Source organism: Salmo salar, chromosome 21, assembly GCF_965601325.2.
Source record: "Salmo salar chromosome 21, fSalSal1, whole genome shotgun sequence".
Lineage (NCBI taxonomy): Eukaryota > Metazoa > Chordata > Actinopteri > Salmoniformes > Salmonidae > Salmo > Salmo salar.
In genome coordinates this window covers 3,654,729-3,672,663 of record NC_138311.1, presented here as the reverse complement: position 1 = coordinate 3,672,663, position 17,935 = coordinate 3,654,729, and the positions used below count along the sequence as shown (strand labels likewise).

The following is a 17,935-nucleotide window of genomic DNA, read 5'->3' as shown; positions in this document are numbered from 1 at the left end:
CAGAGAATGTACAAGAATATACATGTTTTAAATAGCACATTAAAAGAAAGCCTTATTGTATAAATATGTATTATTTCACAAGAAAAGATTTCATAAGATAGGATTGATTATTAGAATCGATTTATATTATTTCATGAATCAAACAGTCCAAACATAAGACTAAAGTCTCAGTTGAAACTGATGTGCACACAGATTGCAATTTGAGAAACACAAATTATTTGTGTGTGTGACACTGTCCAGTCTTAAGTGGTATTAACACAGATCTGTCTATCAGACAGTGTCAGAGCTAATCAATAGATATTCACATTCACTGACACACTTAAGCTATCTTAGGTAACAACACACACACAGGACGTTGGTGGCAGCTTAAATGGGGAGGATGTGCTCGTGGTAATGGCTGGAGCGGAATAGGTTAAAAGGTATTAAATACATCAAACACATGGTTTCCATGTGTTTAATGCCATTCCATGTGCTCCGTTCCAGCCATTATTAAAAGGTGTCCTCCCCTCAGCAGCCTTCACTGATACACACACACACCATACTGTTTTCCCATACAATTTTGGTCTAGTTAAAATGTTGTTACACAGAACAAGTGTAAAATATAACATTTGAAAGTCACTCTTCTAAGGACATGGTCTAACAAGGGGTGGCAGGTAGCCTAGTGGTTAGAGCATTGGGCCAGTAACTGAAAGGTTGCTGAATCGAATCCCTGAGCTGACAAGGTAAAAATCTGTCATTCTGCCCATGAGCAAGGCAGTTAACCCACTGTTCCCCGGGCACCGAAGATGTGGATGTCGATTAAGGCAGCCCCCCGCACTGCTCTAACTCAGAGGGGTTGGGTTAAATGTGGAAGACACATTTCAGTTAAAGGCATTCAGTTGTACAATTGACAAGGTATCCCCTAATCTCTCATTACTTAACTGTTTCATTCATAAAGCACTTTTCACATTCCCAAAGGATTCTGTTCCTGGCAGCTGACAAACTGTGGTCTATAGGAATTTACATGCTGGGGCACAGTGGGAAATTTTCCAAATGCCTGAAGGTACAATGTTCATCTGTAGAAATATTAGTACGCAAGTATAAACACCATTGGACCACGCAGCCGTCATACCGCTCAGGAAGGAGACGTGTTCTGTCTCCTGCAGATGAACATACTTTGGTGCGAAAAGTGCAAATCAATCCCAGAACAACAGCAAAGGACCTTGTGAAGATGCTGGAGGAAACGGGTACAAAAGTATCTACAGTTGAAGTCAGAAGTTTACATACATTTAGTTTGGAGTAATTAAAACTTGTTTTTTAACCACTCCACAAATTTCTTGTTTACAAACTATAGTTTTGGCAAGTCGGTTAGGACATCTACTTTGTTCATGACACAAGTAATTTTTCCAACAATTGTTTATGGACATATTATTTCACTTATAACTCAGTGTATCACAATTCCAGTGGGTCAGAAGTTTACATACACTAAGTTGACTGTGCCTTTAAACAGCTTGGTATATTCCAGAAAATGATGCCATGGCTTTAGAAGCTTCTGATAGGCTAATTAACATAATTTGAGTCAATTGGAGGTGTACCTGTGGAGGTATTTCAAGGCCTACCTTCAAACTCAGTGCCTCTTTGCTTGACATCATGTGAAAATAAAATAAACTCTGCCAAGACCTTGGGAGCAATTTCCAAATACCTGAAGGTACCACGTTCATCTGTACAAATAATAGTACGCAGGTCTAAACACCAAGGGACCACACAGCCGCCATACTGCTCAATGTACTTTGGTGGGAAAAATGCAAATCAATCCCAGAACAACAGCAAAGGAGCTTGTGAAGATGCTGAAGGAAACAGGTACAAAAGTATCTATATCGACATAACCTGAAAGGCTGCTCAGCAAGGAAGAAGCCACTGCTCCAAAACCACCATAAAAAAGCCAGACTACGGTTTGCAACTGCACATTGGGACAAAGATCATACTTTTTTAAGAAATGTCCTCTGATCTGATGAAACAAAAATAGAACTGTTTGGCCATAGTGACCATCGATATGTTTGGAGAAAAAAGGGGGAGGCTTGCAAGCCGAAGAACACCATCCCAACCGTGAAGCACGAGGGTTGGCAGCATCATGTTGTGGGGTGCTTTGCTGCAGGAGGGACTGGTGCACTTCACAAAATAGATGGCATCATGAGGTAAGAAAATCATGTGGATATATTGAAGCAACATCTCAAGACATCAGTCAGGAAGTTAAAGCTTGGTCGCAAATGGGTCTTCCAAATGGACAATGACCCCAAGCATACTTCCAAAGTTGTGGAAAAATGGCTTAAGGACAACAAAGTCAATGTATTGGAGTGCCATCACAAAGACCTCAATCCTATAGAAAATTTGTGGGCAGAACTGAAAAAGTGTGTGTGAGCAAGGAGGCCTACAAACCTGACTCAGTTACATCAGTCTGTCAGGAGGAATGGGCCAAAATTCACTAAACTTATTGTGGAAAGCTTGTGGAAGGCTACCCAAAACGTTTGACCCAAGTTCAACAATTTAAAGGGAACGCTACCAAATACTAATTGAGTGTATGTAAACTTCTGACCCACTGGGAATGTGATGAAATAAATAAAAGCTGAAATAAATAATTCTCTCTACTATCATTCTGATACTCCACATTCTTAAAATAAAGTGGTGATCATAACTGACCTAAGGCAGGGAATTTTTACAAGGATTAAATGTCAGAAATTGTGAAAAACTGAGTTTAAATGTATTTGGCTAAGGTGTATGTAAACTTCCGACTTTAACTTTATATAACCACAATCCCAGTTTGGGAATACCTGGTCCAAGGTGTTTTTAAATGTGAGTATACTTGACACTTTGATAAACCCTTTAATAATATGTTTTGATATCTGTTAAATGGAAAGTTATATTGTGTTACTTTTGACTTCACCTGGCTTTCATATGTGAAAAAATGTGGGACGTGGTTATAGTCAGTAAGACCACTTTTTTACGTTTGTGTAAAACACGGCGCATTGGTGCCCTACTTGATCTGTGTGTGTGTGTGTGTGTGTGTGTGTGTGTGTGTGTGTGTGTGTGTGTGTGTGTGTGTGTGTGTGTGTGTGTGTGTGTGTGTGTGTGTGTGTGTGTGTGTGTGTGTGTGTGTGCCACATTGACAGGAACAGGAACACATTTCAAAATAACAAAGATGAACCATAGCATAGCGAAGAATGCTGGCCATAGTGTGAACAACATGATACACTTCAATGTCATTTATAAACTTCATCAAATCATATTGTATTTGTCACCTGCGCAGAATACAACAGGTGTAGACCTTACTGTGAAATGCTTACTTACAAGCCCTTAACCAACAATGCAGCTTTAAGAAAAGAGAAGTGTTAAGTAAAAAATAGATCAGTAAAATAAATTAAATTGAAAGAGCCTCAGTAAAATAACAATAGCGAGGCTATATACAGGGGGTACCGGTACAGAGTCAATGTGCGGGGGCACCGGTTAGTCGAGGTATTTGAGGTAATATATACATGTTGGTAGAGTTAACGTGACAATGCATAGATATTTAACAGAGAGTAGCAGCAGCGTAAAAGAGGGGGGGGCTTAATGATGGTGTTGGAGTCATGCCTGGCCATGCAGTCATGAGTGAACAGTGAACACACCCCTGAGGGGCCCCCGTGTTGAGGATCAATGTGGTGGATGTGTTTTTACCTACCTTTACCACATGGGGGGGCCCGTCAGAAAGTCCAGGATCCAGTTGTAGAGGGAGGTGTTTTCTCCCAGGGTCCTGAGCTTAGTGATTACTGTAGCTTTGAGAGCACTATGGTGTTGAATGCTAAGCAGTAGTCAATGAATAGCATTCTCACATAGGTGTTCCTTTTATCCAGGTGTGAAAGGGCATCTGTGGATCTGTTGGGGCGGTATGCAAATTGGAGTGGGTCCAGGGTTCCTAGGATAATGGTGTTGATATTACACATGACCATTCTTTCAAAGCACTTCATGGCTACAGATGTGAGTGCTATGGGTAATAATTAATACTTATGTAATCCTTGTTACCTACGTACATTTTTCTAGTTGGCTGCATTTTTCTTACTTGGTTATCAAATAAAACAAATAACAGTTCTAAAAACCTTACTCATAAAATACCATTACTGTAGTTAAGAAGAACATACTAAATCCTTACAGTGTTTAACTTAATCGCAAACACTACTACTTTGAAAAGTGTTTGACTGGTTGTGACAAAAACTGTAACTCTGCACTACCTCTGACAGAAATGACAAAGATCTGATGAAGAAAGTGAGGGTGGGATTTGCAGCACAGTCATTCTCTTCAGAAGTGTTTATAAACAGTCCTCCAAGTCACTTTACTTTCAAACACCAGAGTTAACAGACTGCCTTGGAAAACAGGTGAAACGCTAAAGTCTTACACAGGATCTTGTGAGTAGTTTGCGTATTCATTATGCGTAGTCATTATGTATATACAATCATTTAAATTCAAAGCATAACTCTCTAATATGCATTCACTGTTGAAGAATACAGTTTTCGCTCTTACTATATTTATTGTTAACGCATGTAATCTTCATTTATTTTTGTCCCAAATTAAGTTTATTGAATTGAATTAGCTTCAAAACAGTTTAAACTCCAGCACACTAGAATTTTCACATTCTTCATTAAGTGTTCAATGGATCTCCAACCAACATTTTACTCAATAGACCTTCATCAGGGTTTCTCAACCGTTTTTTTTCTCAACAGGGGAAATGTCCACCAACTTCTCTGTGGACAGGGTGGATTTAAACACCTCTGGCACCAACCTGACGTGTGACTACTTTGTCTACCAAAGAGCTGGTGTGATCATCTTCCCAATCTTCTACTCTCTGGTGTTCCTCATCAGTGTCTGTGGCAACAGTCTGGTCCTGTATGTGACATGTCAGAAAAAGCAGAAGTTGAACTCCACGTCAATCTATATGGTCAACCTGGCTGTGTCTGATGTCCTCTTCACATTGGTACTGCCAGGGAGAGTCACTTACTACATCAGACAGTTTGACTGGCCCTTTGGGGATCTGCTCTGCAGGCTGGCTACCATGCTGTTCTTCTCGAACACATACGCAGGTAAGATGTGTGTGTGTACTGTATGTGAAAAACTGCTTAACACTAGAACCGCCTGGCCTTTCAGAATATAAATACCCTCTAGAGAACATAGCCGGTCTTCCCTTTAGCATATGTACAATATTACGTGCATATCAACCTTTAAGGTGTGCAACATGCTTGATAAATAACAAACTATTTTAAAGGAATAATTGCATGAGAAAATATTAATGGACATATATAGATTTAAAAAATAAAATGTATTTGTTTAGATAGAGTCAAGGATATGTTTTGTATTATTCTACAAAGTCCTAGAAAAAAATGTAGGCCAATGTCCTATTTTCATTTCCCTTACAATAAAAACTCTACAGTGTAATCCATTTGATCAACTTTATTTGTAGATCTGATTAGTAATTTATTCCAGTTACAGCTTCTTTAGACAAAGTAGAAACGGAAAAGATAATAATAATATAACCAGCCAGGTGCGCTGAAATGTATGAAATGTATGTATTCACTACTGTAAGTTGCTCTGGATAAGAGCGTCTGCTATATGACAAAAATGTAAATGTAAATGTGCGCAGTTTAAATTATTTGATGTATTCCTAAACAAAAGCACCAGTGCATGAACAATTGTAAAGTAATAATTGCGTAAAGAAATATTAGTGGAAATATATTCATGACATAAAAATAGTAATTTGTTGATTGTATCAGACACTGTATTGTGGCCTTATATCCGTGCCTTAACTCATGACTCAACTGTGTCTCTTTCTGCTCTGGGTCCACAGTTAGTACAGGTTCGGAGCTTTGTGTGAGCATCCCCACAAACAAATCGGTTGCAATGCACACAGTTGTCATGGGCCTGCTTTTGTGTGCACCTGCCGACTTGACATTGTGTGTTATTTTTCCCGAGTGGGAGCTGCGGTGCTTGGGAAACAGGGAGAGCAGGACCTACTGTCTTGGCAGCCTGCTTGGCGGCTGTAGCTTCTTTCTTGGCGTTCATGTGGTTCTCACAAATCTCACATGCCAGATCCAGTGGGATGCATGGTGCTGAGGATGCAAACACTCTTATTTATTTCTCATATGTACACTTGAGTGTTGCTTTACCACTCTCCATCACTGATGTGGACTACAGCTCTGCTGGTATGTTGTTTAGCGCAGAGGGACGCAGCTCCCACCTTTGTTTGTTCACTGTTCCGAGCAGGCTAGTCTTTTTTGCAATAAAGTTGTCTGCCAAGGAAATTGGCATGAATAAGTTGTCCATGGTCACATTTCTGCTTTTGACCATGTAAGACTCACGATTCTCAAAACCACAGTCTCAGACAGTTGCTCACTCGCTGGCCTGGTTTGATCTTTCCCCTGATATGGAAAGCCATTGAGAAAGTAATTTGTTTCGACGACAAATCGGCGACAAACCAAAACATAACTGAAGTCACGTGCACCATTATCAGTTTCTGGTTCCTATCGCCCATTCATCCATTGATGACAGTATTGAATATTGTAATTTTACATTTGCTATATTAGTAGTTTTTGCTTAGTACTGTGCGAGTGGTCATGTGCTAAAAGCATGGACAGCATGGATATTCTTGGAATGGACCTCTTGAATTTTGAGAGTTATTTGACAAGGTGAGTGTCATAGAAATGGCAGAATATGCTCTTTTAGATACTATATGGAAATCACAATGTTTTACCTGCATGTGACTCTGACGGGGGATTTGATAAAGGGATGCTCCTTTCACTGCATCTGTCAATTACACAATGAGCTCATCTCTTCATGTTCAATTTGACAACTGATACACCTAATATTGTCACTCATCAGATTATTGTCAATGTATTCTTGTCTACACTTTGTTTACCGGCTGTTATCTTGTTAATTCATCCACCTCTCTCTCTATCACCAGGCATTGCCTTCATGACATGTATCAGTCTAGACCGGTACCTGGCCATGGTCCATCGCCACAGGCTACAGTACCTGCGGCATATCAAGGTGGTGCGAGGGGTCTGCTGTCTCGTCTGGCTACTGGTGTCTCTGGAAACCTCCCCCATGCTCTTCCGTACCATGCTCCAAGAGCACAGAGGGCGACGAACCTGCATGGAGTACTTCACCTTTGAGGGTTCTTCAATCACCCCTTACCTTCTCTTCCTGGCCTGTACCGTCTCCTTTTGTCTCCCCTTGCTGGTCATCATTGGGTGTTACACCCAGATCAATCTCAAACTGAGCCGCACAGCCAAACAGAACCCGCTGACAGACCGCTCTGGTTGGAGCCGCAGAACCAACAACATCATCCTCCTCATCCTCCTCACCTTTGTCCTGTGTTTCAGCCCCTACCACCTCAACATCATGCAGTTCATGGTGAGGAAGATGCTAGGCCAGCCCACGTGTGACGAGCTGAGGTTCTTCAAGGCTTCCCTACAGGTAGGACTTTATACTTTAAAACGAATGTCTGTCTGTTAATTGGTATATCTGTTGTTGGTCTGTTTGTTGGTCTGTCAGTGAGGGAGACTCTTGGTGGATCTGTCTGTCTGTCTTTTTAGGGAACTGTGAGTTGTCTTCACTTTGTAATACATTAAAATCCTCAACAAAATGTTTTTTTAAAAGGCATTGTGTCCCTGCAGGTTACTGTGTCCGTGATGAATCTTAACTGTTGTCTGGACCCTGTCATCTACTTCTTTGCCATTAAAACGTACAAGCAGAGGATGATGAGTCTGTTTAAGGGCTACCGGTCTACCCCTGTCCCCTCCTCCAAAACCAACACAGAAAACAGCAGCAGCAACACCTGAACCTCAACACCTGAGCTACAGCAGTAGGAAGAAACGGGTTATTCTTTATTAACCCCTGTGCGGCCTCCGTCCCATATGCGGGACGGACATCCAGCGAAAAATCATATCCCCATTAGCATAACAAAATGTAATAATACAAAAAGAAAAAAGAAAATCTAATTATATCGTTTTATAGATACACCTCTCCTGAATCGAACCACGTTGTCCGATTTCAAAAAGGCTTTACAGCAAAAGCAAAACATTAGATTATGTTAGAGGAGTATATCGTAAAAGTAGCCACATAGCCATTTTCCGACCAACCACATGCATCACAAATAACCAAAAAACAGCTAAATGCAGCTCTAACCTTTGACAATCTTCATCAGATGACACACCTAGGACATCATGTTACACAATACATGCATTCTTTTGTTCGATAAAGTTCATATTTATATATAAAAACAGCATCTTACATCGGTGCGTAACGTTGACTAATTATTTTCCCTCAAATGCATCCGATGAAACAGAGCTACAATTTACTAAATTACTATTCGAAAACATTTTTAAAATGTAATATTGTCATTCTAAGATTTATAGATGAATATCTCTTGAAAGCACCTGTAATGCCAGATTTAAAATGAACTTTACTGGGTAATCATACTTTGCGATGAAAGCGGATGCGATACTCTGAAAAATAGGCTAACCTTACAGGTCAGCGCCATCTTGGAACAATCGCATATCACATCTAGTCTTGTATACTATTGTCAATAATCCCTTACCTTTGGTTGTCTTCATCAGAATGCACTTCCAGGAATCCCAGGTCCACAACAAATGTATTTTCGTTCGAAAAAAATACTCCTTTATGTTCCAAGAGCTTGTTCTTGTTAGCGCGTCTGAAGGCTGCTCCAAAACTTCCGCCGGCCACGGGACAGCCATTTTGAGAAAATGCATTTTTTTCCCATTTAGGTTCGTTCAAACATGTCAAACATTGTATAACATAAATCTTCAGGGCGTTTTTCAACAAGAGAGCCAATAAGATTCGAGGGGGACGATTGCATTATGTTTCAAAACGTTTCGAAAGGGGAGGGTAACCAGGGGCGTCGGCGTCATAATGGTGATGGCCTTCTCCGTGTGACCACGTTCCACAGCATTCATTCAGTTTTAACAGTAGGAGACTCAAACCACTTTGTAAAGACTGGGGACATCTAGTGGAAGCAATAGGAAGTGCTCAATGAACCATAGCTCACGGTGTGATTAATAGGCAACGTGATGAAGTTGAGTTCGCAATTCAGAATTCCACTTCCTGTTTCGATCTGTCTCAGGGTTTTGACTGCCATATGAGTTCTGTTATACTCACAGACACCATTCAAACAGTTTTAGAAACTTTAGGGTGTTTTCTATCCACAAGTATTAATTATATGCATATCCAAGCTTCTGAGTTTGAGTAGAAGGCCGTTTAAAATGGGCACGAATTTTTTTCAAAAATCGCTTTAGCGCCCCCTATCCTAGGGGAACGCCAAGAGGTTTAACCAGAAAGAAGACGAAGAAGGCATTGAAGTCAGTGATTGCACCTGGTTGAGTTATGCATCCAGGGTTTGATTTGAGGTGTGCTCATGGGTGTAATAGATTGGGTGCCAAACTGATCATTTTGGTTTGCGAAAGTGAGCAAAGAGTTATCAGGGTAGAACCCATGCTAGAGGTGCTAGGCACTCTAATAGTCTCCATTAATATGGAGCAGCCTGGTTTGGAGCTCAGATTGAACTAGCAAAACTGCAAACTGTGCCATGAAGGCAAGGTCATAGTACAGTCGTGGCCAAAAGTTTTGAGAATGACACAAATATTAATTTTCAAAACGTCTGCTGCCTCAGATTGTATGATGGCAATTTGCATATACTCCAGAATGTTATGAAGAGTGATCATATGAATTGAAATGAATTGCAAAGTCCCACTTAGCCATGCAAATGAACTGAATCCCCCAAAAAACACATTTCCACTGCATTTCAGCCCTGCCACAAAAGGACCAACTGACATCATGTCAGTGAATCTCTCGTTAACCTGTTAGGGCTAGGGGGCAGTATTTGCACGGCTGGATAAAAAAAAATGTACCCGATTTAATCTGGTTACTAATCCTACCCAGTAACTAGAATATGCATATACTTATTATATATGGATAGAAAACACTCTAAAGTTTCCAAAACTGTTTGAATGGTGTCTGTGAGTATAACAGAACTCATTTGGCAGGCAAAACCCTGAGACATTTTCTGACAGGAAGTGGATACCTGATGTGTTGTATTGATTTTAAACCTATCCCATTGAAAAACACAGGGGTTTAGGAATATTTTGGCACTTCCTATTGCTTCCACTAGATGTCACCAGCCTTTACAAAGTGTTTTGAGTCTTCTGGAGGGAGATCTGACCGAACAAGAGCCATGGAACGGTGATGTCCCATTAGACACCTGGCGCGCTACTTCATGTTGGGTACCCTCGTTCCAATACGTTATAAAAGGCTATGCATTCGTCCACCTTGAATATTATTCATGTTCTGGTTAAAAAAGGCCCTAATGATTTATGCTATACAACGTTTGACATGTTTGAACGAACGGAAATATATTTTTTCCCCTCGTTCATGACGAGAAGTCCGGCTGGCTAACATCATGTGCTAACGAGACGGAGATTTTTGGACATAAATGATGAGCTTTTTTGAACAAAACTACATTCGTTATGGACCTGTGATACCTGGAAGTGACATCTGATGAAGAGAATCAAAGGTAATGGATTATTTACATAGTATTTTCGATTTTAGATCTCCCCAACATGACGTCTAGTCTGTATCGCAACGCGTATTTTTCTGGGCACAGTGCTCAGATTATTGCAAAGTGTGATTTCCCAGTAAGGTTATTTTTAAATCTGGCAAGTTGATTGCGTTCAAAAGATGTAAATCTATAATTCTTTAAATGACAATATAATATTTTACCAATGTTTTCTAATTTTAATTATTTAATTTGTGACGCTGACTTGACTGCCGGTTATTGGAGGGAAACGATTTCCTCAACATCAATGCCATAGTAAAACGCTGTTTTTGTATATAAATATGAACTTGATAGAACTAAAAATGCATGCATTGTCTAACATAATGTCCTAGGAGTGTCATCTGATGGAGATTGTAAAAGGTTAGTGTATCATTTTAGCTGGTTTTATGGTTTTGGTGACCCTGTCTTTGACTTGACAAAACATTACACACAACTCTTGTAAATGTACTGTCCTAACATACTCTAAATTTATGCTTTCGCCGTAAAACCTTTTTGAAATCGTAAAACGTGGTTAGATTAAGGAGATGTTTATCTTTCAAATGGTGTAACATAGTTGTATTTTTGAAAAATTTGAATTTTGACATTTATTTGGATTCAAATTTGCCGCTCTTGAAATGCACCTGCTGTTGATGGAGTGCACCACAGGTGGCACGCTAGCGTCACCAGATTAAATCGGGTACATTTTTTTTATCCAGACGTGCAAATGCTGCCCCCTAGACCCAACAGGTTAATAACACTTATGAAATGTTTGTAATTATACTTCAGTATTCCATAGTAACATCTGACAAAAATATCTAAAGACACTGAGGCAGCAGACTTTGTGAAAATTAATACTTGTGTCATTATCAAAACTTTTGGCCACGACTGTACATTTATCACTTACATTCAAGGCAGGGGTGTAGATTGACATGGGGTCCCACCTCATGTTGAGTGTATCAAATTGACCCTGAAAATAATATCAGATCACTCCATATTTGTTTGTTCTTCTTTACGTAATGCCTATACGGTTGGTATAAATTACTTATACTGTACATACACTGTATACCAATTTGAATTTTTTTATTGTAAAATTAAGTGGCTCTCTTAGGTGTCAAGTTCTTCAATTTATAACATGTATATTTGCAGTTTGTAAATGACTGGCTATAGGTATAGACTGGAGGTGGGGACATTTTCTGTATAATTTTAATGTACTGAATAATATGAGTTGAAGCTGAACAATATGAGTGGCCTGTCAGGTATTTTTTTTAAATGTATTTGACATCTCGGATGTATAACCTTGTTGTTACCTTGTTGTTGATGTGACCATCAAACAGACAGAAGGTAGCCTACCTGAAAGGAATACTACACTAAAGGAATTCTACAAAAACGTGTTGTTTTGCTGTGAAATCAGCAATTTGTTGTGTGTGACCTCATGGACAATATTGCCCCTCCCTGAAGATGTGGATCTAACATGGATACACAGTTTTAAATGCTTAATAAAAAATACCTGGACCCCCGATTGCCATATGGGCCTAATGTGATGTGGGCATACTTGTCTTGAACACATTCATGACTGACTGATCTACAAATCACCTTGCAACCTAAATAACGAGTCAATATTATTTGTAGATCAGTCAGTCACAATTTAACCATCTTACATCACGTCTTTTTATTTTCTGTGCACACTCACAAGACTCTACACACTCACACACACTGACACTCCAACGCACACATAACATGCACACACATTTATACTGACTCTACACACACACACACACACACACACACACACACACACACACACACACACACACACACACACACACACACACACACACACACACACACACAAAATCATAATTTATGCTGCTGCTACTCTGTTTATCATATATCCTGATGCCTAGTCACCTTTCCCCTAGTTCAGTACCAGTCAAAAGTTTGGACTCACCTTATCATTCAAGGGTTTTTCTTACTTTTTTACTATTTTCTACATTGTAGAATAATAGTGAAGACATCAAAACTATGAAATAACACATATGGAATCATGTAGTAATTTAAAAAAGTGTTAAACAAATCAAAATATATTTTAGATTTCAGATTCTTCAAAATAGCCATCCTTTGCCTTTATGACAGCTTTGCACTCTTGTCACTCTTGGCATTCTCTCAACCAGCTTCATAAGGTAGTCACCTGGAATGCATTTCAATTAACATGTGTGCCTTGTTAAAAGTTCATTTGTGGAATTTCTTTCCTTCTTAATGCATTTGAGCCAATCAGTTGTGTGGTGACAAGGTAGGGGTGGTATACAGAAGATAGCCCTATTTGGTAAAAGACCAAGTCCATAATATGGCAAGAACAAATTGATAGTGCACTTCGTTTAGGGGATTTTACAGCTAGCTAGTTACTTACTCCACATGCAGATATTGACTTTGGTATTATTGTGTGTAGCTACGTTTACTAGCCAGCCTGCTCAAAAAGAGAGCATTGCATTGTGGGTTTGAAGTTGACTTGAGCTTCAGCAGATTTCCACAATGATTTTCACGTTGCTCTCAATCTTATTATGATGTCAAAATGAAACATTTGTAAACAAAAAATATAATTCTCACATATTAGCGTTATTTAACACTGTAAATTCTATGAACTAATGGTTTTGAGTGTAGTATTTCTTTAGTGAGATCCTTAAGATCCTGTGCGTCAATCTAAGTAACATAATACAAAAAGACCCATCAAAATCTGTCAGTGTAATTTTTTTAATTTAACCTTTATTTAACTAGGCAAATCAGCTAAGAACAAATTCTTATTTACAATGATGGCTAACACCAGCCAAACCCAGATGACACTGGGTCAATTGTGCACCGCCCTTTTGGACTCCCAATCACAGCCAGTTGTGATACAGCCTGGATTCGAACCAGGGTGTCTGTAGTGACACCTCAAGCACTGAGATGGAGTGCCTTAGACCACTGCGCCACTCGGGAAGCTAGAGATGTCTGCTGTGAAAGGTGGCTGAGTTACAGCGATGTTTGTCAGACCATGAAACATCAGAAAATCGGTTCTCACAATAACGTCTGTAGCATCCGAACAGTTTGGCCTACACAATGGTGTTCTCAGTTTTTCTCTATGACCCCCATGAGCCCCACGGGAATTGTCTGAAGTCAGTAACGCTGATGTGCCAACTTTTATGAGTAGCATCCAACCGGTTTGGGCTACAAAACTAATATGATCCCATTGTGGAAAGGGGAGACTCACAAACATGATGGTGTTGCTCTATGATCCCCACAAGGGTCACAGGACTTGTCTGAAGGTAACACATACAAATGACTGGAAGTATGGAGGTAGTTTTGTGCCAACACATATAAGGGGTTAAATACAGAATGTGCCCAAAAAACTAAAACATTTCTTGAACTTTCTTAAATGATATACGACAGGGACTTCAAACCCTTATTATTTATTTTTTGACTGTCCTTTTTGCCATTTATGAGTGTGTTATTCAATGCGTTTCTGTGGGCTATAGTAGTAAAGACCAAATGCAATATTTTATCTAAAGGCTTCCTAAAATTCCAAATCAAATAGCTAAATGAAATGATCTACGGTAAGACCATTTTAAAATAATTCAATTTTAGCTTAGTAGACCAATTTCCTGCAACACTTCAGCTGTTTCACATCTCAAAAGTATGTAACAAAGAACAAAGTGAATCGTATAAGATAAGCACACCAAAACGGTTTGATAGTAATAATCTTAACCATAGTTTTCTTAGAATGTCAGACTTTCCAGAGACTTGCTTAACATACACACTGTTCAAATGCAGCTAAACTGTAAACACACAAAGACATGAAAAGGAGGTAAAAAGGAGATACTGAATGAAATACATTTTCTATTCCCTCTCACCACACATACATGCACACACACCTGGAGCGGGTTTGTGTGGGAGGTATGCAGATACACATCTCTCTCTCCACCTCCTAACTCACCTGCCCAACTTCCCCTCACACACTCACTTGCCTCCTTACCTTGTGGTAGTGTTACATTTCGCTACTTCCAGGAGGTGGTCTGTTTGTAGTGCACTGCAACTTTTCTATAGCTCCATCTCTATATTTAGATGTAGAACATTGCCAGAGTGTGCAGAAACAGTGTTCCATTACTTTTCAGAGAAAATCATGGTAAGGCACACCCCACTGGGCACAGAGGTCAATTCAATGTCTATTCCACATTGGTTCATTGTAATTTCATTGAAATGACATGGAAACAATGTTGATTCAGGCTGAAAAACTGTATGTTAAGTGTGAGGTTACTTTTGGAAGACATTGGTTGCGTTCCAAATGGCACCATATTCCCTATATACAGTGCCTTGAAAAAGTATTCACCCCTCTTGGCATTTTTCCTATTTTGTTGCCTTACAACCTGGAATTAAAATAGATTTTTTGGGGGTTTGTATCATTTGCTTTACACAACATGCCTACCACTTTCAAGATGCAAAATCATTTTTGGGGTAAAACAAACAAGAAATAAGACAGACAAACAGTAACCTTGAATGTGAATAACTATTCACTTTTTGTCCTCTGGCGCGAGACTGAGTTGGTACACCGTGCTCGCGAAAAGGTACCGAAGGTATGGGGATGGACTGAGATGTCCATCAATGGCATCCTTCAGAACATCAATTTTTGCCATAGGGTTGACTACTCTGCAGCAAATTGATGTTAAGAGGTGTACCAGATTGTCCAAAAAGCTTGACAGGATCTGTTTGTGTGTACAGATCACTTAACCAAAGGCATAACGCGCGAGCGCGGAACGAGAGACGAAAAGTCAAAATGTTCCATTACCGTTCTTAGAAGCATGTCAAACGCTGTTTAAAATAAATCTTTATGGTATTTTTTACGTAAAATTGCGATAATATTCCAACCGGACAATAGCATATTCATTCAAGAAGAAAAAGAAGGAAGGCTGTGCTCGCGTGACTGTGCATATAAAATCCATTTGTTGCCAAGCAGACCACTCAAAAACTGAACTCCTATTATCTGCCCAGTGACAGCAAAATGCTCAAACCACTTTCTGAAGGCTTTAGAAAGCGAATGGAAGCCTTAGGAAGTACAACGTCACCCCACAGACACTGTAGCTTCGATAGAGAATCAAAAGAAGAACTACAATTCTCAGACTTTCTACTTCCTGCTTGAATTTTTCTCAGGTTTTTGCCTGCCATATGAGTTCTGTTATACTCACAGACACCATTCAAACAGTTTTAGAAACTTCAGAGTGGTTTCTATCCAAATCTACTAATAATATGCATATTTTAGTTTCTGGGCCAGAGTAGTAACCTGTTTATATTGGGTATGTTTTTCATCCGGCCGTGAAAATACTGCCCCCTAGCCCAGACAGGTTAAATTACAGGTTGTAATGCAACAAAATAGGAAAAACACCAAGGGTCGAGAATACTTTTGCAAGGCACTGTATACAACAGCCTTTTGTGTGTTCTCTTTTCGACTCCCTCTAATTATTTGCAATCAAACTGCTGTGTTTTTTCTACCTCTTTAGCTATCATTCTCTAATTCCACCGGGCATTCCACTGATTTCAAAACTCGGTCCTCCAGAAAGTGGAGAGCAACACTTTTGCAGTTCTACTACTTGATATCTTTCAAAAAAAGCTGCGTTAAAAAGTGTCTTTGAAAACAAGTCCAGTTTTGGCCTTATGTGTCTGACTCACTTGTCACAACCCACACAGACAGACACCCAGCAATCACACACACACACACACACACACACACACACACACACACACACACACACACACACACACGGCTATTCATAGACCACATTGATGAAGTCTGAAGGAAGGCCCAGTTTTATCCTGAGTTTTAACAAGGAAACAAGACCAATGTAGGGCTTTTGATAAAGAGTTGATCAAAATTGATACATTTTCATAGTTAATGGCAATAGCTAGGCCTGACAGGGAGATAACTAAATGCTTCACAGTCACAGCTGATCACCTAAACATTTAGCTATGAGCAAATCAGTGATCTGCAGAACCTGCATAGGAAGTTATAAAGGGGTGTGTACGTGGAGGATATTCTCTTGAGCAGTATGTGTTGAAATCTGTTGCAGCTGCTTGTGTTTGCATGCAATATTGAAAGGGGTCTGTTTGTACATTTGTCAGTGAAGTTTATGTTTATCAGACCAGAATACATTGGAATTGAGCTGTGATGACAGCTCATAAACCAACACCAACGTCACCTGTCCTTAAAATACATGGCAAACATTCTGAGTTAGCCTGCAGTGTGGTCTTTTACCTGCATTGACTGAATTACAACCTATCTGATTGTTCTGGCAAGAGGGCTTTCCTTTTTCTGAATCAGAAACAGTACATTGAGTAGAGTGTGGAATATAAATGTAGCATACTATTGTTTTAATCCCTTGATCAAAATAGCACCTTATGATATACACTTTAAAACTACCCACAGCAAAACAATGACACGTATTGAAATTAAAGTAGGCAACTCTATATGCAGTTTGGTGTTGGTATGTCTTAATATTGATACTTTTGGCCTCTGTGCTGCAAGCGTGACAACAGTTTTGACCGTTTTTGTGAAGGTACAGGTGGCAAACATTGCAACACATGCACAGGAAACTCTGTGGTTGTTCTTGATGACTTCTTCAAAACCAACACCGTTGAGTAACACGTTGAGACGTCAAGCTGTCAAACACATGTTGCATTTTCCTTATTCTGTTAATCAGTCTGAAATTTGTACCATAGGCATATTTTCGATTATTGGTGATTGACATGGAAACCTATTTTCAAGGAAGCCATGCTTAAATACATGTTGAATTGCACGCAGCAATAAAACATTCATAATGGTTCTCAACAACAGGCCATTGGTCAGCCATGATTACAACCTAATAAATAATGTCACATATTCCCTCTGTTCAAATCAATGCCTCCATCTGCTGGTGGAAAGTAGTACTACAACAAAACAAATTAATAACAGAGTGTATAGAGTACCACAGTACCACAAAGTCGTAATACCCACAAAACCTAGCGGTCAAACAATGAAATGATTCCAATAATTTTTCCACCATTAATTTTTCCCATATGGGATTTTAAAAGCACTTAAAATAAGGGCTGTGTTTGTGAAGGCTTACTCTGGCATTACGTTTTGATAACCGTGTAAATGTCTCTAGGACTTTTATCAATATATTTGCCTGTATTTACCCCCCAAAATGAAATGCTAAATAGCTGCTAATGTGGCTATCATAAAGAACTACAAATGCCATGATGATCTGGAAGAGAGTGCTGAATTGAGGCAAAGATAAGAAGCAAGCTCTAGATTAACAATCTAAT

The 17,935-nt window shown here is 39.4% G+C and overlaps 1 protein-coding gene across 1 annotated transcript; it reads left to right on the top strand.

Moving 5' to 3' along the window:
- The first annotated feature begins 4,336 nt into the window (after positions 1–4,336).
- LOC106581630 (G-protein coupled receptor 183) lies at positions 4,337–7,978 on the top strand. The gene is made up of 4 exons (XM_014163777.3): positions 4,337–4,415; positions 4,731–5,087; positions 6,962–7,476; positions 7,677–7,978. The coding sequence occupies exons 2-4, from the start codon at positions 4,736–4,738 to the stop codon at positions 7,839–7,841; spliced, it is 1,032 nt and encodes a 343-aa protein (XP_014019252.1). The 5' UTR covers positions 4,337–4,415; positions 4,731–4,735; the 3' UTR covers positions 7,842–7,978.
- Positions 7,979–17,935: the final 9,957 nt, after the last annotated feature.

Coding starts and splice junctions, on each gene's coding strand:
- LOC106581630 (XM_014163777.3), top strand. CDS start 4,736: ATGTCCACCAACTTCTCTGTGGACAGGGTGGATTTAAACACCTCTGGC. Junction 5,088..6,961: donor CTTCTCGAACACATACGCAG/GTAAGATGTGTG, acceptor CTCTATCACCAG/GCATTGCCTTCATGACATGT. Junction 7,477..7,676: donor TCTTCAAGGCTTCCCTACAG/GTAGGACTTTAT, acceptor GTGTCCCTGCAG/GTTACTGTGTCCGTGATGAA.